This window comes from Marmota monax, unplaced genomic scaffold (genome assembly GCF_021218885.2).
Source record: "Marmota monax isolate L192 unplaced genomic scaffold, Marmota_monax_Labrador192_F-V1.1 WCK01_AAM20220418_F8-fsc00190, whole genome shotgun sequence".
Lineage (NCBI taxonomy): Eukaryota > Metazoa > Chordata > Mammalia > Rodentia > Sciuridae > Marmota > Marmota monax.
In genome coordinates this window covers 571,328-590,685 of record NW_026693010.1, presented here as the reverse complement: position 1 = coordinate 590,685, position 19,358 = coordinate 571,328, and the positions used below count along the sequence as shown (strand labels likewise).

At 52.1% G+C, this 19,358-nt stretch overlaps 2 protein-coding genes across 25 annotated transcripts in view; one reads left to right on the top strand and one right to left on the bottom strand.

The window, feature by feature from the left end:
* Mok (MOK protein kinase) overlaps nt 1–11,052 on the top strand; it is a 50,313-nt gene extending 39,261 nt beyond the window's left edge. For 14 of the 20 annotated variants that reach the window (XM_058582213.1, XM_058582209.1, XM_046453158.2 and 11 more), the window contains 8 exons: nt 906–984; nt 1,355–1,403; nt 2,166–2,344; nt 3,897–3,998; nt 4,920–5,093; nt 5,514–5,628; nt 7,506–7,706; nt 7,792–9,119. In XM_058582213.1, the coding sequence (XP_058438196.1) occupies nt 906–984; nt 1,355–1,403; nt 2,166–2,344; nt 3,897–3,998; nt 4,920–5,093; nt 5,514–5,628; nt 7,506–7,706; nt 7,792–7,872 (980 nt within the window). In that variant the 3' untranslated portion in view covers nt 7,873–9,119. Of the gene's footprint in view, nt 1–905; nt 985–1,354; nt 1,404–2,165; nt 2,345–3,896; nt 3,999–4,919; nt 5,094–5,513; nt 5,629–7,505; nt 7,707–7,791; nt 9,120–9,179 lie in introns of those variants that run through there. The other 6 variants (XM_046453157.2, XM_046453165.2, XM_046453155.2 and 3 more) reach the window with 3 other exon arrangements.
* A 1,017-nt stretch (nt 11,053–12,069) lies between these two features.
* Wdr20 (WD repeat domain 20) overlaps nt 12,070–19,358 on the bottom strand; it is a 74,450-nt gene continuing 67,161 nt past the window's right edge. For all 5 annotated transcript variants that reach the window (XM_058582205.1, XM_046453097.1, XM_046453099.1 and 2 more), the window contains one exon: nt 12,070–12,910. In XM_058582205.1, the coding sequence (XP_058438188.1) occupies nt 12,857–12,910 (54 nt within the window). In that variant the 3' untranslated portion in view covers nt 12,070–12,856. The remainder of the gene's footprint in view (nt 12,911–19,358) is intronic.

Below are 19,358 nucleotides of genomic sequence, written 5' to 3'. Positions count from 1 at the left end.
GGCAATCTCCAAAGCCAGGTGCCCTACACACCTGTCATCCCAGCTACTCGGGAGGCTGAGGTAGGTGGCAGGATGCCTTGAGCCCAGGGGTTCATGGCCACCCTGGGTAACATGGACCCTGTCTCAAAATAAATAAATACAATGGAGATCTCTACCTAGCCAGGATGTCGCAGAAGACATGGGGTCTTCTTTTTCTCTTCTATTTAGTACCAAGGGTGGAACCCAGGGGCACTTAACCACTAAGCCACATCACCAGTCTTTTTATTTTTACTTTTAAATTTTAAGATAAGGTCTCAGTAAGTTGCTTAAGACCTTGCTAAGTTACTGAGGCTGGCTTTAAACTTGTGATCTTCCTGCCTCAGCTTCCCAAGGATTACAAATGAGTGCTGTTGCACCCAGCAAGACAGGAGGTTTTCAAGTGACTCAGAGTTTTCAAAACTAATGCAGTTTGAAGGGGACAGTCCTGGAAGACCCAAGATTATCAGACCTTGTTCTTATGACTATCACTCAGTAGTGTTCTAACTGAAATCAAAATGCATATGTTATGTGATTTTAAGCGAAATCATGCCAGTATGTAGGATTTTAAATGATGTCTTTTGTAAGTGTACTCCATATTCCTAAAACTACTTGAGATTATTTTTCACAGAGGAACTTAGAGTTTTCACATATTACTAAGTAATGGTGGATTATGGGGCTGGGGTTGTGGCTCAGTGGCAGAGCGCTTGCCTAGCACATGTGAGGCACTGGGTTTGATCCTCAGCACCACATAAAAATAATAAATAAAATAAAGGTATTGTGTCCAACTACAACTAAAAAAAAATTTTTTTAAAAAGTGGATTATATGTTTTTAAAAAGGGGATATGTATCATTAGTGACTATAATTTGCCTTTTCCTTGATTGTACAGGAAGAAGACACCCATTATCAGAAAAAAAAATCAGGCACTATATGTATCAGTTATGCAGATCCCTTGATCACATGCACAGGTACGCTTTGGGAGATGGGGCAGCTCTCAGATGTACAAAATGTATTTGTATTCACTAAAAATACAATTCACTTTCAAGAATTTGAATTAATAAAGTACAGTTAGCTGGGTGCGGTGGCACATGCCTGAATCCCAGCAACTCGAAAGGCTGAAGCAAGAGGATTGCAAGTTTGAGGCCAGCCTCAGCCACTTAAGTGAGCGCTTGTCTCAAAATAAAGAGTAAATTAATTAGAACAACAATAACAACAACAAAAGCAAAAAGGGCTGCAGATGTGGCTCAGTGGTGAAATACCCCTGGGTTAATTCCTCAGTACAAACAAACAACAAAAAAAGAGATTCAATTAATTCTATTCTTTATATTCCAAATGCAGAAATGGAATATTTCACAGAGATGTAAAACCAGAAAATATACTCATAAAGGTAAGAATTTTTATATGGAAACTTAATTTCAGAATAAAGGTAGATTATGAGGCCTTTTCCCGCTGGATGTGTTTAGCTAGTCACTCAACTTTTTATTTCAGCATGTTTCTTAAAGAGTTTTTCCCTTTCCAATTGGGAAAAAAAGGCTTATTAAGTAAGTTTCACCAACATAACTGTCTATACAGCTGGAAGAATATGACAGAATTCACTCCATTCAAATGCCCATCCCAAACGCTAGATGTTATCGTGGCAGAGGCAGGATTTGAGCTCATTCCAAATTTGAGGTCTTCCCCTGTAGTGCCCTGAGGCCAGCCTTGAGGTCCCCCACTCTGAAGCCCCTGCATGCCTGAGCTCAGTCATCCTGTGCTTTCCCCCGCGTCTATCTGATGCACCGTCGAGTCCCCTGAAGCCACGTGCTGTGGGAGCCTGTGCAGGGTGAGCCAGAACTGAGCCACCTGCAGAGCCAGGGCATCGGCAGGTGTGACACAGGGTACACGTGGCTGGAGCGTGCGACTTACCTGGAGATTCTGGAGACATGGGAGATGCATGCCAAGTCTGTCAGAATGTCTGCAGACATGTTCCACACGGAGAAATCCCCACGTCCCCACCCCCCAGAGGCACATTCAGCTGCTTACAAAGTGGTAATTTGTATTTTCCACGCTAGTGTCAATGCCAGGATTTTCCTGTTAGTATATAAACATTTGCAATGGTTTGTATGATAGTAGCTGCAGAGATGTCACCTCTGATTTTTGCTGCTTGCAGCAGGATGTCCTGAAACTGGGGGACTTTGGGTCCTGCCGGAGTGTCTATTCCAAGCAGCCGTACACAGAATACATCTCCACCCGCTGGTACCGGGCCCCGGAGTGTCTCCTCACTGACGGCTTCTACACATACAAGATGGACCTGTGGAGTGCAGGATGTGTGTTCTATGAGATCGCCAGGTAAAGCAGGGACCACCAGCCTGGTCACACTCAGGTGGAGGGGGTAGATCACACAGCGAGGCCCAGGCCAGAGGGTGTCTTGCCAGCCCCCACACCTCCAGGTTTTTTTTTTTTAATCTTTATTTATTTTTATGTGGTGCTGAAAATCAAACCCAGGACCTGGCACGTGCTAGGTGAGCGCTCTACTGCTCAGCCCCAGCCCCAGCCCCAGCCCCAGCCCCAGCCCCAGCCCCAGCCCCATACCTCCAGGTTTTACAGTCACTCAACTTTTTATTTCCGCAGAAAGCTTCCTAGGTGGGCACTGGGTGGCTCAGTGGTAGGTGCTGGCCTAACGGGCAAGGCCCTGGGTTCCATCCCCAGTACCACAGAAGGACAAAAGTCCACTAGGCTTTCATTTTACCTTTCTTTGCTTGCTCTTCCTGCAGAGCCATCACCATCAGGCTCCTGGGGAACAGGGCTGTCCTCCAGGCTTGATCCTGAAATGACTGACAGACCAGCATCCCAGAGCAGAGGGGAGGCAAGCTCATTCCACCTCCAGGCAGACGTGGGGAGGGTAAACGGTGCCCTCAGGGCCTACTCCAGGCACAGCAGGGTGCTCTGGCCTCCCCACTCCAGCTCTGGCCTTTGGGCTTGGTTTCCAGGTGGAGCAGGGGCCTAGGAGATGGGCGGCAGGCTGGTCCATGCTGGGCAAGTGGAGTGGCATAGTTAGGCCCCCAGGGGTGGGCAGTTCCCTCTTTCTCATGGTGGCTCTTCAAGTGAGCATTGTGACCTAGTGTCATTGTTCTACCTGTTCAACTGACAACTACAGAAATGCATACAGATGTGCACTTCAGGGCACCCCTTAGAGTGCCAGCGTTCATGTTGGTGACTTGTCACTTTGGAGAGCCGAGAGGTGATTGCCTTGCAGCCTCGAGCACCAGCACAGTTCTGAAATCCCCTGAGCTGGTTTGATAGGGTGCTGGAGAACAGGACGCAGTAGCCTCAGGGAGCCAGCCACCTGGTAACCTGCGCTGGGCAGGGGTGTCCTGGTTTTCCACCTTGGAGCTGGGTCCTGCTCATCCACACGGCCCTCTTTCTCTCTTTGCAGATACTGCTCTTGACTGAGCAGAAGCCATTCCTAGCGGAGCTGTTTAGGCTCCTCTTTGTGATGTGTAACGTGGATTGGGTTGGTTTATGCAAGTCTAAAATCTTTTATTCACGATTACAAAATCTGTAAAAGCTCTGTAAACCAAAAGTTTTCTTAGAACTCAGTTGCCCATAAGCCCTGCCCCACTCTGCCCTCCATGTGCAGCAGAACTCACCCGGCTGGCGTCAGGCCCTATGTGTCTGTGGCAGTTAGAGCAGATGTGCTCCTTTCATGCAGTCACAGGAGTGTGCAGATGGAGGAATGTGTTCGCCTCTCAGGAAACACACCTGGGGCTTTGGAGAAGAATGGACGGCTCCCAGCCCTGAGGATGGCTCTGGGGACCCTTCCTGGGAGTCTATATAGGGACTGTCCCCTGGAGGAGGCAGCCCTGCGCTCACCTGGGTGCCTCTTGTCTTGCCCCCGCAGTCTGCAGCCCCTCTTTCCTGGAGCAAATGAACTGGACCAGATCTCAAAAATCCATGATGTCATTGGCACACCCGCTCAGAAGACCCTCACCAAGTTCAAACAGTGAGTGTGGCAGCCCTGAGAGTCAGATGTGGACTCCTGCCCCAGCTGGAGTGGGCCATGGTGGGAGCAGAACAAGCCCTCCGCTCGGCCCCTCACCTACTGGGCTCCTCTGCCTTTGGAAAAGGGGCTGCCTGTGTCTTTGGGGCTCTCAGGGTGCTCTTCCTCTAGCACTGTGGGAAGTGCTCGCAGCCTCACCCGCGGCTTGGGAGTATTTACACAGGACTTAGCAGCCCTCAGGGGAGAAGGTCCCCCAAGCGCCAACTGCACAGGAGACTTTCTGCTGCTGTCGCACAGCATCAGGGCGATACTGGCTCCTAGACAAGGAGTCACAGACCCACTGGGGTTTTGTGGGATCACAGCCAGGGAGCTAGGGCTTCTGAGGGGGCCCTGAGGGCCAAGGGAGCAGCCAGCAGCCCTAGGTCCCAGGAAGGTAAGAAGATGATAGCAATTCTAGACGCTAATTTTTTTCTATTTTTAAACTTTATTTCGTCCTAATGTGGGAAGGAGATTTTAATCTTTTAGAGGAAAGGTCATTATCTTAAATTTATAGCATAACAGATTTCACACACACTCCTTTTTAACAGACTTTATTTTTTTAGAGCAGTTTTAGGTTTTGCAAAATCAAGTAGAAAGTGAAGATTTCCCATGGGTCCCTAACCCGCATGCCCAGCCCCCGCCCCACGCTCTCCACATCTCTCCTGGGGGGGACATTTGTCAATCCATGAACCTGCGATCAGGCTTGATCTCCAGGGCCCGTGGCTCAGCTTAAGCTCACTCTTGGCATTGCACGTCTATGGTTTGGACAGGGTGGCGTGCCCCCTTCTGTGGGTCATGAACTGTCCCCTTAGAGTCAGGACAACAACTGACCAAGTGCTCCAAATAATGGCATGATCCTTTATTATCATTGGGCTTTTAATACAGGTCGAGAGCTATGAGTTTTGATTTTCCTTTTAAAAAGGGATCAGGAATACCTCAACTGACAACCACTTTGTCCCCGCAATGTCTCTCCCTCCTGCACGCAATGGTGGCCTATGACCCTGATGAGCGCATCGCTGCCCACCAGGCCCTGCTGCACCCCTACTTCCAGGAGCAGAGGTAGGCTCCTGTGGGTCTCCGCGTGGCCCTGCGGCACACGGTAGGCGGGAAACCGGCCTCTGGAGGGTCCCCACCCTGGCAGTGGTCAGTGCCTCCCATGACCCACCGTGTTCTGGGCAGTGTGCTCCCCAGTGAAGCAGTCAGCAGCTCCGTGGCAGGCAGGGAGAGCGTAGCCACTGTGCAGGCAGTGCCCTGGCTCCAGTGCTGAGGATTCTGGAGCGTCTGGTGGGCATCCTGTGGGGTAGTGTGAGCCCGCGGTGCGCATTAGAGCCACTGGATGTCACCTGATCCCACGCCTCTGGTTGCTCCTCCTAGTAGCTCATGGAACCCTCTCGTCACAGCAGATTTGGAGTTAGAGACAGCAGACAAGCAGAGGTGCTCTGGGCCTACCCTGGGTGTGACCACTCTTCTCCTCTGCAGGGTGGCCGAGAAGCATGCCCTGGCCAGCCACAGAAGGGCTTTCTTTCCAGAGCACCCCATGGGGCCCGAACTACTCAGTCTCAACGGGCAGTTCTCCAAGGAGGGCAGAAGGCAGGTACTGACTGGAATCAGCAAGTGGGGAACAGCCCACTAAGTGGGCTGGACACACTGGTGGCCTGTTTCTCTGAGGTGGCCATCTGTGGAGGGCAGTGGCACACCCAGCTGTACCATATCAGCTGAAACCTGGATACCATGCTGCTCACCATCTCCCCGGGTTCTGCTTGCCCTGCCCCACTAGCTGAGGGCCCACGGCTGACACCCACGTGCACAGGCTCAGATGTGGGACCCTTCCATGCATTTCTCTGCTGCTGACCACACGCAGCTGTCCTATTCCAGGCCAGAACCATTTGCAGACACTCCTGGTGGATCCTCAGAATGTCCCAGTAGGGGCACAGAAAGCCACCTCCCACCAGTGAAAGTCCTGAGCCCCGTCACAGCCCTCGCCTTTCCTTTCACCTGCCCTGTACAATCTGGCCCAGCACCCACGGGCACCCACCTGCTCGGCCCAGCAACCTCACAGCCTGGGGCTGGCACCGGAGCTCTGCTAGGGACGTCCCCTCCCTCAATTCTGCTCTTCACCACCCTCCACCACTAGCGAGCTCTCAGCCAGCAGCAGAGGGCTCGTAGGGCTGCAGCCAGGGCGCTGCTCCGTGACCCGACCGCTGCGTCCAGGTGTGTAGCACCTGTGACAGCTCCAGGCACGCCTCTAAAGCGCAGGGTGCAGGCGGCTCCCTCCAGCAGGGCCTCCAGAGTCCCCCTCAGCCACGCTCCTCCTGGAACTTGCCGGCCCTGCTGCCACCGCGCCCCCTACCATCTTCAGTGACAGCAGAGGTGTGCTGAGTCTGTGAGGGCAGACTGCCTGGCTTGTCCAGCTCCTGGCTGCCTGGTGAGCTGCTGCAGAGGACATCTGTGCCAACTGGGAATGACCCAGTGAAGCTCTGGGCGCAAATGTTTGAATTTCACATGCCACCAAAGTTTTCTTTCAATCCTTATAAAAGGTGGAACCCCTGGTCTGGGGCTGGGGTTCAGTGGTAGAGCACTAGACTAGCACATGTGAGGCCCTGGGCTCGATCCTCAGCACCACATAAAAATAAAACAAAGATACTGTGTCCACCTAGTAAATAAATAAGTGAATGAACAAACAAATAAAAGGTGGAACCCATTCTGAGCTCACAAGCTGCACAGAAACCGTTGGGGCAGGTTGGGCACAGGACCTCCAGTTAGAGCAGGAGGCACAGGGGTCAGAGTCTGCAAGTCGTTTGAGACCCACACTCAGAGCAGGTCACCGCTAGGCGAGGCTGGTCACTCCAGCCTCCATGGGGTCAGCAGAACTGAGTGGAGTGGTTGCAGAGGGTGGGCCAGGAGTACTGGCCAAGAGGGGCTGATGTGTACGACTCTCCTCTCCCCATGGGGCGCACAGGGTGCCTTACCTGCGGTGGCCCATCACTGCAGGACCTGCCCCAGGCCAGGAATTTTTGTAACTTTTTAGTTGTAGGTGGACAAAATATCTTTATAATTTATCTTTTGGTACCAGGGATTGAACTCAGGGGCACTCGACCATTGAGCCACATCCCTAGCCCTGTTTTGTGTTTTATTTAGAGACGGGGTCTTACTGAGTTGCTCAGTGCCTGGCTTTTGCTGAGGCTGGCTTTGAACTCTCCATCCTCCTGCCTCAGCCTCCTAAGCATGCCTCCCAAGCTTACAGGCATGTGCCATCCCGCCTGGCTGACATAATACCTTTATTTTATTGACTTTTATGTGGTGCTGAGGCTGGAACCCAGTGCCTCACCCATGCTAGGCAAGTGCCCCACCACTGAGCCCCAGCCCCGGCCTGACCAGGAAGTAAGTTCCACTAGACCAAGGTGGAAGCAGAGGGCTGCCTGTGCCTTTCCTGATTTCCATGGAGGAAAACTGACCCTGTTCTGTTTCAAGAAACAGCCCCTGAGGCAAGAGGACGACCACGGCAAGAGACGGGGACCAGCCTGCGGGATGGAACTGCCCAAATTGAGGTTTTCGGGAGTGACCACCAAGCTGTCATACTCCAGCCCCACACTGCAGTCAGTGTTCAGTTCTGGGATGAACGGAAGAGTCCCGATGTTGAGACCCTTGAAGTGCTTGGGTGCCAACAAGAAGGTAGCTGTCCTGCTCTTCGTCCCTGGGGGCTGCCCCTGCACCTGTCCTCAACCTCCAGTCAGTGTCCCTGGTTTTCCTTTCACAGATAGACACACAGAAGGACATCAAGCCTAGCCTGAAACAGTGCCGCCTGCCCACCATCGACAGGAGAGGCGGAGGGTGCTGAGGCGGCCCGCGCCTCCTCGAGTAAGAGCAGGCGCCGTGAGGGCAGGCCCAGGCCGCTCCGCGTGGGACGGTGGGTCGAGGCTCAGAACATGCCTGGCACCAGCTCCTCGGGACACCTGGTGCCAACATGCTGACTGGGCCACCTGCTCCAGGCTGCCACGTGGCCCCGTGTGCTTGCCCCCAGGGCAGCTGCGCTGCATGTCAATGCATTGGTGACACCTCCTCCAGGGTTTCATTAATTCTCATGACGTAGGATGTGGAGAAAATATTTTGTATCTCTTCTGAGTCAGAACAGACGCTCGGTGCCTTCTGTCCTGTAGGGTCAGGCTTGGGGGAGAGGCTCACCGTGGGCCACACCTTGCTGAGCTTTACAAGTGCTACTGGGGGACGTCCCCAGGATTGTAGTGACGCCTTACAGACTATGCTGTTGGAGACCCCTGAATTTTATTAAAAAATAAGCTGTCATTGCAGTTCCTCATCTCTGCAGTCTCTGAGTTGGACTCGGGTCCTCACTAACCACTGCTGCGTCAGCCTCTGCAGGCCTATCGGGCCACTGACATTGGGAGCACTTTAATGTGGCTTCTGCTTCACTTGAGAAAAGCACTAAGTAAGGGTCAAACGGAGTTGAGTCACAGCTGGCGGCCGTGCCACAGTGGGAGCTCAGGCCGCTCTGTCTGCCGAGCCCCAGCCTCGAGTGGCCGGGGGGTTTTGGCTCCAGTGAGTGGTGTCCTCCCGGGCGTGTGGGCCCTGCCAGGTTGCCAGTGGTGCTTTGAGCTTTGTTTCATGAGGGCCAAGAGGAAGTTGGGCACCTTGCGTCCCACAAAAAGAAACCCTGGGGCTGGGGCTCAGTGGCAGAGTGCTTGCCTTGCATGCATGAGGGTTTGATACTCAGCACCGCATAAAAATAAATAGATGTGTCCATCCACGACTAAAATGTATATGCATGTATAAAACCCTCTCCCCGTGGGGGTGGGACAGGAACGTGGCAAGAAAAGGTGGTGCTTTGCGGACTCAGGGTGAGGCACTAGCAGGCTGCTTAGGGGCAGGAGCAGAACCCCGCCAGGCCGTTTGTTTTCTGTGTGGTGCTGGGGGTGGAGTGCAGGGCCTCACTGCGCTAGGCCTGTGCCCCACACCGAGCTGCACCCCAGACTCTGCTAAGCCCCTTCTGCCTTGAAATGTAACCTAGTCATTGAATGTTCATTCTATTTTCTCAAACTCACAATATTAAAAAGAAAACTGAATTTACCAGATTAGTGTTTAGTCTCCTCTTCCCCTCTATTGAGGTAAATCTGTGACCCTTCCTTCCAGGTCTCTCCAGTGGCCCCAGCCCCAGAAAGTACAGGACAGATGGAAGTAGGAGGGTGAACGTGGGACCATGCAGAGGGACAGGGGCAAGAGAAGAGGAGCTGGCAGTACAAGGGCAACATGGGTGAAGAATCCTGGGCATGGATGTCTGGCCAGGCAGGTGACGGTGACAGAGATGCTGCCTGTGGGGAAGGGCAGGACAAGATTTCTTTGAAACTTGTGATCCCGTGATGACCTTCAGGGTGCCCCTGAAGGGGTCCTGATAGGGGATGGAGGCCACAGAGATGGGTCCACAGATAGGGAGGAGGCAGAGTCCTGCTAGCTGGCGCAGGAAGGACCTGAGGCAAAAGCCAGAGGAGCAGGACTTGCAAGGCAGGTAGGTAGGCCACTTGGCCTGGGTGGAGGCAGTGGGCCTGGAGAAGTCCTGAGAGCTGCAGTTATGGGCACCCTGCTGTCCCGAGGACTGGTTACAGCACAGGCGAGCATTTGTATATGTAGGAAAATCATTACCCCTTTAAGTACATGAACCATGAAGGGAAAATTTTTGGTCTCTGGTGGAAAGCTCTGCAGCAGTGCCCTGGTCCTGTATGTGGCAGACCTTAGCCTCACGGGGACAAGCCCATTTCCGTGGATTTGGACAGGACACTCTTGTTGGCCAGCCTTGGGCTCCTGCATTTCCCTTGCAGCTCACACCAGCCAGGAGGCATCAACCCTGGTGGTTCTCTCTGGCCCTACAATGGGCAACTGCTGACCAGGGCGAAGGGCATAGGCCATCCCCACCCTGACCCCAGAGTCCTGTGGGGTCTCTGCCCACTCTCAAATTGGAAAGGTGAAGGCTGGCTTCCTCCTCCACCTCTTCACCCAGTTGGAACACTCATCCCATGACTGCCCGCCAAACCCTGCTGAGCGCCTGCCCTCTCCTGCCCACGGCACACTTCAGATCTTAGGGCACAGAGTGGGGCTTGTGGGTGCTGGGCTGGGGCAGAGCAAGCACGCAGACATCCCAGGCTAAGGATTCAAAGGCTGATGGTCCTTAGTATCACAAACCCACCCACAGAACAGACGGGGTGCAGACATGAGGTCCTGCTGTCTCCTGCCCTGCTGCCCGCCATGGGAAGGCCTACTGGGTTAGTCCTTGCCAGGCCACCCATGAACACAGCATGGGGGCAGCTAGGTTTGAGATGGATGCCACACCCTGCATTTGCCCACCTCCCCCCAGCTTCCTTTGTACCCAGTGCCACATTCACCAATTTACCACATGTAGGAAAGCACAAGGCCAGAGGCGGGAGCAGCAGACCTGAACCTGACCAGGCAAGCTGAGCAAGTCCACCTCCTGTGGCGCATCGTGAGGCTGGCCTGTGCTGTCTGTCAGGATCTGCTGTGTGTCCACGGCAGTCAGGGCTTGGAAGCCATCTTGGACCGTTGGCCAGGAACCAATCTTGGGAACAGAGCCAGAAAGATTTGTTCCTGGCACAGAGGCATCCACAGTGTGCCGGGACACATCCGACAGCTTTAGTGCAGCTGGCCAAGTGCAAACTCCATTCCAGGACCCAACAAAGGGCATTGGAGGCTGGGCTGAGGCACAGCAAGGACCACGCCATGCACCATAAGTGACACGACTCCAGACTGTGGACCATCTGACCAAATGGTGTGTAATTGTTGCCCCCATGTCAACTGAATTTGTCACTTCCTCTGACAGGAAACAGAGCCAGGAGATGATCACATTAGGAATCCCAGACTCGATTTTGAAAGGCAGCTCATTCCAAGGTACCTGCAGGCATCGTGGGCCCTCTAGGGTTTTCTAACCAGTGCTTTGATAGAAACAGCAAACTACATCAAATACGCTAACACTTAATTCTAATATGGGCATTCTTTTTTAAAATAAATTTTTAAAATTTTTTAAATTGTCAATGTCTTTATTTTTATGAATATGTGATGCTGAGGATCTAGTGCCTTACACATGCTAGGCAAGCGCTCTACCACTGAGCCACCACCCCAGCCTTAATATTGTCATTCTTAATGTGTATGTTTTATGAATTCTAATTCTTTCACTTAAGAGAGCAAATGTTACTATTTTGCTTATTTACACCTCCCAGAGGCTCACACCATCATGCAAGTCCCCCCACAAGGTCCCTGGGCAGTGGCAGCTTCAGGTGAGGCCAACACCCCCAGCCTGGGTGCAGGCAGCTTAAGAACCGAGAAGAACTGAAGCCAACTCAGGAAGATTGAGCCCAGTGAACTGCTCTGAAGCAGTGACACACACCCCTGCTGCATTCACAGAGAAGACGGACATAGAGTACATCTGTCAAAAGCCCCCAATTCCCTCAACATTCCCCAAATTGATGTGATAACGTAGAGCAATGTGTTCCAGACACTTGATGGCTTAGTGTCACCAAATAAAACTTCTGAAGGATCCAGCTGAATAAGATTAAAAAAAAAAAAAAAGAAAAGAAACAACAAAGAGTAAGTCGTCCTGCTGGCTGCTGAGCTGAGGAGCTGAGGAGCTGCTGCAGCACAGGGGCGAGAGGCGCTGAGCTGGTCCTGGCCATCTAGGTATGCCACCTGTGGCTTCTTCCAGGAGCAGTCATGTCACAGTTAACGAGCACCTTCACACTCACAGGCTGTGTCACGTGCGGCCACAGCTTTCAAGGACAGGAGATGGGCTCCAAGCTCTAAGAGACCCGCGTGCTAAGACCAATTTCTGCACACACGGGCAGATGCCCACAGTGCCACATGGGTGAGTCTTCGCGGGCAAAGAACCCGAGCACTTCCAAGTGAGCCACACTCTGACAATGGAGGGGACTCCAAAGCACAGCCTGATGCCATACCAACCCTTCATTCAGCAAAGACCATGCTAAAAATTGAGCAAATTTAACAGAAGATAAACAAATAGTATATTCAAGATAATTTTAATATTAATGTTTCTTGTAAATTAGAAATATCACTCTTAAATGATGAAAAGTACTAGTGAAGTAGCTATTTCCCCCAGTTGCAGAATTACATTATATATACACATTATACAGAGTTGATTGCATTAGAAACAACAGTATTAAAATAAACATTAACAGATAAAAAGGGTGTCTTCCCTACCCACCGTGAAGGGCCAGGGATCCACCACACTCAGAGCCATTTTCTATTAGCATTAAACTATTGAAGTGCAAACAATATTTCAACATGTAAGACTGCCGCGTCCACCTTCCTGAATTACACATTTAAGTCAGAAAGTAAACCCTTTCTGTTTGAGTGCATTCTAGGTTGTCTTCTGACCACCCAAGGTATAAAAAACCAGTGCAAAACCAGTGAGGGAAGTACTACTCGTAACAGCTGAATCAAGGAGGTCTCTGTCCAAGAAGCACTTTATTTACACTATGTATATATGTATATATTATATATGTGTGAGATTTCATTACATCGAGTTTTAGAGTAAAAAGCAAGAAAACATCATTTCTTATTTTTACTGCAGCCCCAACAGACCGACTTCAAATGGAAACTTCTTTGGGCGGGCAGCAGAGTGCGCGGCACGGCGCCACAGCGCCACATCACGGGTCCGCACAGCCCTCAAGATGTCTGCCTGCCTGCCTGAGGCCTGCCACCCTGGCGTGGCTCCAGCGCGGCTCTCCGTCCGTCGTCCTCGGTCCCTGCAGTCCCGCGTGTCGGGGAGTCTGAGCGCAGTGGGATCGCTACACTACAGTTCCACCTGGAGAACTGGCCTGGTTTGGGGATGACAATAAGCCCTGCAAACAAAGCAGTCTACATTAATCCAGCAAGACACAGGGGTGCAGAAAGCCCCGTGCTCACCCTTCGCCAGCAGTGCACAAGGTCAGTTTCTGTCGGTTAGGACGCCAGTGCTTCCAGCGTCCTCTGCTCCACCCATCTGCTTCCTCTGCAGCCATTGCTCACACTCCTACCCATGCAGCCTGCGTGCAGGTACACCTGGGCCCCAACACTCCGCAGAAGGGACAGTGGGACTGGCCTTGGCTGAGGGGTACAGAGTGGTCTCTTGGGCCTGAGCAGTCTGGGTTCTGTAGAACTTCACTGGCCCAGAGGTGTGGGCACCTGCTGGGTCATCAGGGCCTTCAGGCAGGGCTGGGCCCCCTCGACTCCCCACTGCAGCCCAGGGCACGACAGTTCTGGTCTGCACACCCGGCCCCTCAGAGGCAGGGTCTGGCCCCCAAGGACACAGTCTACTGGCATTTTTAAAAAAGACATCTTTCTTTTTTTTTTTTTTGGTGGTGGTGGGGTGTCTTTCTTTCTTGCTGAGTGGTGCAAAGGCGGCACCCTCTGGATTAACTGACCTCCAGGGTAGAGGCCTACCAATACAGAAAAGGGGGTCCAGGCCCTGGGGTGGGAAGTCCTGCCATGAGGCTGCAGCTGCATGTGAGAATCAGGAGCAGAGTGTCTCCATCCTGGACACTGCATCGTGCTCACACCAGGAAGGCCAGGCAGCGTCTGCCCCTGCAGGGAGGGTGTGAGGAACTGGAAGGCTCTCCTGTGTGGCCTGCAGCACAGGCTGAGCTTCGAGAAGCCCAGGAGGGCTTACAGCCCTTGCACACAGTCAAGAACATTTGCGTTTCTTTGCATTTATTACTGGGATGCATCAGAGTCCATCATGTGCTGAACGTTCTGAAGAGGACAACAGTGTGGCCTGAGGCACGGGCTCCCGCCCCAGCATAGGCTTCTTACGCTCTCGGCTGGATTGGGACTGCTGACGTGGTGCGCTGTTAACTCTAAGCACACATTGCCACATTATCACACATGGGCCTTGTAGTGATACGAATGAGGGGTGACTATCTGAATCAACCTTCAGCTGCGTCCACACCCGGTTGGAGGGACACTAGGGAATGGCTGAGGGCTCCATGTCATTTGATCTGCTGTCTCTCACCTCTAGATAGATCAGGCAAGAGCAGACTGAATGTGGCCCTGGCCCCTGCCCCATTTCTGTAGGAGCTCTTTTCCTCTCAATCCCCACAGGGGGACAGGGCCCTGTCCTGACTTTTGTGGTGAAGAGCTGCACACACCTCGCACTCCCACTCCCACTCCCACTCAGCCCAAAGCAGGGGAGGAAACCTGGACGCCACAGGGCTGGTGCACCCAGCCCTGGCAGAGGGGGCACAGCAGGTAGAGGAGAAGCCTGAGCCAAGTGGGGGGCAGTGACACCGCAGGTGGCAGCACATCACGCACACCCTGGCATGCACGTGTTGGTGGACGGAGAAAGGAGCCCATTGGCACTGGGCTTCAGCCACTGTCAGTGCCACTAAGTGAAGAGGCAAGGGGCTCCCTCTGGGGGGAGAGGGGCCAAGATCCACAGCTGGGCCAGCCCTCCACCCTTGGCCTGGGGTGGGGAGGGGGACAGGGTGCCCTGACACGATCCCCACCCTGGCTTGGAAGGTGCTGCCTCTAGACCAGAGTGGGCCAAAGGCACAACTTCTTGGCAGCATCTTTAACAACTAAAGCGCAGGCGAGTGCTGGGCTGTGGCTCAGCGGTACAGCGCTTCCCTAGCATGTGGTAGGCACGTGGGTTTGATCCTCAGCACCACATAAAAATACATAAATAAAATAAAGGTATTGTGTCCATCTCCAAAAAACACCAGGTGAAACTAACTTTAATCTTATTTAGATGAATATATCCCACTTGTCTCAACATGTTAATCAATATGCACACTGTTGGTATTTTTGGTGGAAAGCCATGGAGGTCGCTGTGTGGGAGGCACGCATAGCACACTTCAGTTTGGACTGGCTCCAGTCTTGGTGTTCAGTAGCACAGGAGATCCATGACAGCTGCAGGGACAGTGACGGTCTGACCGTCACCCCGCCCCTCCTTCCAAATGTGACCACCCTGGAGGATGCAGCAACTTTATTTGAAGTTCCAGGGGAGGGTGGGGGTTGGAGACAAAGGGTGACCTGGGCACCAGGTGGGGACACTGCCTGCACTGGCCACCTCCTCACCCCCAAGTCACCAACCCTTGGGCCAAAGGAGAATCCCCGCTCTTAGCAGAGGAAATGCACACTTGTTTCCCAGTGTCTGCGGTGGCAGCCCAGAGCCAACCACAGCCCACACTCTCCTCTGCCACCTTCACTGTCCTCCTCCACAGGCTCAGGGTCAAGAGCGAGGTTCGGGTCTCCACTCCTTCCACTGCCCTCATACCCCTCCTCCTCTGGGCTCTGCAGTCCACAGCAGGGTGGGGGGAGTCAGTGGCTTGCTGGTGGGCTTCGTCCTTGTCATATAAACCCTGGTTAACAACTACTTCAAAAGAGTCATTGTGCAGGGCTCCCCACCCTCACACCCTAAGCCAGGAAGTAGCCAACATCAGGTATGCCTTGGGTGAAAACCCCCAAGGCCCAGGCACTTGGTCAAGGGCTTACTGGAGCCCCTCCATAAAGCCAGAGGAGAAGCAAATCACCTCTGAGAAGTTACATGGCTCTGGATGCCCATTCACTTCTTGGAAACAGAATCATTTTGCCATGATGGACAGTGGAGGCAATGGGGGGAACTGAAATTCAAAATGAGATAAAATCTAAGTTGCCCTCTTTCTTTTTGGTGCTGGGGTGGCACCCTGGGCCTCCCGCATGCTAGGCAAGTGTGCTACCACTGAGCTCCACCATCAGCCCATGCTTTAGTCTGCACAGTTCCAGGCTGTCGAAGAGGAGCTAAAACACAGGTACTGAGGATGGTCTACACCACCTGGGGAAGCCAGGCTGCACAGTCTCACCAAAGAGCTGTGGGAGCCCCATTTTTAAGGGTGGAGAGTCTGCTCCAAGCCATCACCAAAGTCAAGCACACAGTGATCCTGCGGCCCACTGGGCAGGTGCTAATTCACTGCTTCCTTATTACTTTCCATGGGGGGCAGCGAGCAGGAACAGTGAAGGACCCTGAGGTGAAGGTGCTGAAGGTGCTCCTCTGTCCAGTCGTCCTCAGCAACCTGTGTGACCTATGGTCTGTGCACCAGAAATGGGACAGCTGACACTGAGGTTTTACATATATCCATTAGGCAAGAGATACCCAGCAGAGTGATGCAACAGACCCCAGGGAGGGTCTACCGGGGTATCCACAGGCCCTGCATCTGTCAGGAAGCTGACCTGGCCTCAGCAGAGCTGCACTTCATTCCTCCTGGAGATTTCATTTCAAAATTAAATGATGAAATACTCCAGCTCTTAGCTTGGGTTTGATTACCATTTACAGTAGTCAGCAATAGAATTAAACTTTGTTCCAGCAGCATGTACAGGAAAATGATATTTTGGTTTAAAAACAATTTACAACAAAGGAACGTGTCCATGTTCCGCTCTAGTAGACATCGCTGATGGGGGAGTCTGAGAGCAAGACAAGACTGTGGGGTCAAGAGGTTCACAGCTGGGGCTGGGGCTCAGTGGTAGAGCGCTCGCCTAGTACGTGCGAGGCCCTGGGTTCGATCCTCAGCACCACATAAAGAAAATAAAGGTATTGTGTCCAACTACAACTAAAGAATAAATATTAAAAAAAAAAAAAAGAGGTTCACACCAGAGGACGGTCGTGTCCTGAAGTTCTGTCAGGCCCACGCTAGCCTTCTGGCTCTGGGTTCTGGGAGGGCTTCCCCATGCACCCATGCAAATCTGAGTGGCCCATAAGAGTCTGAGGGGACAGAACCTCAGGCGCAGCTGTGGAATGAGGCCTGGAATGCCACCTCACCAGCTCATCTACCTGGGATTGGCCAAAACCCTCTCTGGTCACCCTCCCCACCGCAGACCAAAACAACATGCAAACCAGGCTTTACTGCAGACAACACAGTTTCTCTCTGGAGGGCCAGCAGCAAGTGCCACGGGAGCCTGCGTTCCCTGTGGCCACAGGGTAAGGGGGTGCAGAGATGTTCGCTGGGAGCGGGAGGTCAGCGAGGCCCTCTTCAGCGAGCTCTTTGCCTGCATTCCAGCGTGACTCGCCTCAGTCGGAGGCAGAGAGCTCAGCTCTGTAAAGTGATGCTTTCTGGAAATGGCACAGAGCACAGCTGACCTCCACTCACAACGTGCCTCCCCTAGGACTCCTTCCCCCAAGAATCCATTACTCTCACTGCCACGTACCACATAGACGCCAGAGAAGAGCTGGACAGAGGAGCCACTGTTCTAGGGTGTGAGTGGGGCCCAAGTCTCCAGATTAGATGAGCCAGGTTTGGGAAGCCCAGGGAGGCTGTGCCTGCCCACGCAGCTTGCTGCTCACGAGGCCCTCTGGACCTTGGGCACCCTGGACCTGACCCCCAGCAGGCCACACGGAAGGTGGCCACAAAGAGGCCATGAAACCTGTCTTGGTTACTGAGAAGAGCCACCCAGGGAAAATAATCATGTTTTGACATCTAGGAGCAGAGGAAATAAAAGGTACAACCAGTTAAGTGCTCCTCTGAGGTCCCTGTACAGAGGAAAGCACTTGCGGTCAGGCCAAAGCCCTCTCAGCACAGGAATCCAGTCTGCATCCTCTTGAAGCCCTTCCAGCTGGCCACACTTGAAGAGTCTGCCCAGCCCAAAAGAGAGGCTGGCTTTGCAGGTCAGCACTAGAAGAGGGAGGCCAGTGTCCCTCTCCAGAGACCCACCAACTCGGAACTAACCAACTACCACTTATTTGCATGGGCAGCCACAGAGCAGGGATGGCTATATAATTTTTTTCAAGGTAAAAACAAAATTTTTTTTTAATCAAAATGTGTGTGCCATCACCTACCTTTTAGGGCTTTGAATCTACTCAGTGTCAAGAAAAAGCCATGTGCTGCTCCCATGGCAGTTCGTGGAGGTGGCCACATAGCAGCTGCAGATCTGAGTGCCCTGTCTGCTCTGGCAGTCTAAGGGCCAAGGTAAAAAGAGCGTGTGTGCCAGCCCCGGGGGCTCTGCAGGGCACCACGCCCCTGGAGGAGGCCCTGAGCCAGGCTTGTCATCTCAGAAGCGGCAGGAAAGTGAACCACGTGGGCCAACTCTGCCTCCTGCCACTCACCCTTACCTGCTTGTCACCTCTGGCTCTGTAGCATCTGGAGATGGAGGTGCCAGCGTGCTGCTCAAAACAGCAGCCTCTGTCCAGAGGGAGTAAGGGGGCTTTACAGCAGGAGGATACAAATGGCTAATTCCTCCCACTCCACGCAGAGTGTCGCTAACACCCACTCCTGCTTGCTCAGCTCTTGAAGCACTGGGCTCAGGGCTGGCATCTACAGGACAGCCCCAACAGGCATCACAAACCTGCAGCCACGGTTCCAGGTTAGGGGCAGGGACCATGAGAAATCTATCTAGGAAAAGAGCTCCTACAGAGGCCTGCCAGTCACCCTCAGCTTGCTCCAATGGTGGGCTGGGTGGCTGCAGAGCACCAGAGGCCACACGCTAAGCTGGCAGTGTGGCTGACTTTAGAGTGTCAGCATTCTCAGTAAGCAGGGATGGCTCAGTTGAAAGTCAATCAGAGTCCTTCCCCGGACTAGAGTCAGCATGGACAAGGGTCACGTAAAACAGTATCTCTGGCCTCCAATACACAGTTCCTTTAATAAGCTTCTAATTATGAGAAACAGTATCAACATTAAGAGGTAGTGATTTCTAAGGCTGTTTGTTTCATATACATTAACAAGGCCCTTAATTTTACAGCATTTAAAAGTTTTTCTTGGTTCACTGACATTTTTTAAAGCTTAGATATGAAAATAACTATTGAAAATTATCTGCATTTACAATGCATTCACATGTTTATTTAATGTCAACATACAGAGGACAACCCCCAAGTACTTCAGAAGGTCAAGTGTGAAGGTAAATCTCTTTAGCTGTGACAGTGACAAGGGAACAGCTAAAAAACAAAGCAGTGAAACAGAAACATGATTTTCTTAAAATTATAAAGTAACAATTCTGATATTCAAGCTTCATTAATTATTGCAACAGTTAAGAACTTAATTTACTAATATATGTTAGGAAGGCTCTTTTTTTTCCCCAAATTTATTCAAGTTGTCAAGAAATTAGATAAAAATGTAAAAAATAAATACATGTGAATTTTACTTTTGATTTTCACTAAAGGTAAATATCCATACAATTTTACAGTGTCACCTGATGACAATCTTTAATAAATCCAGGTATACAGAAATTTAAAAGGCAGGAGTTTCCTTTTACACTTTTAAACTTGAGAAACAGCAATTTAACTGTGACACAAAGTTCATGTAACAGATGCAGCAATAAATTAAAAAATGAGCATCAGTGGGATAGTCT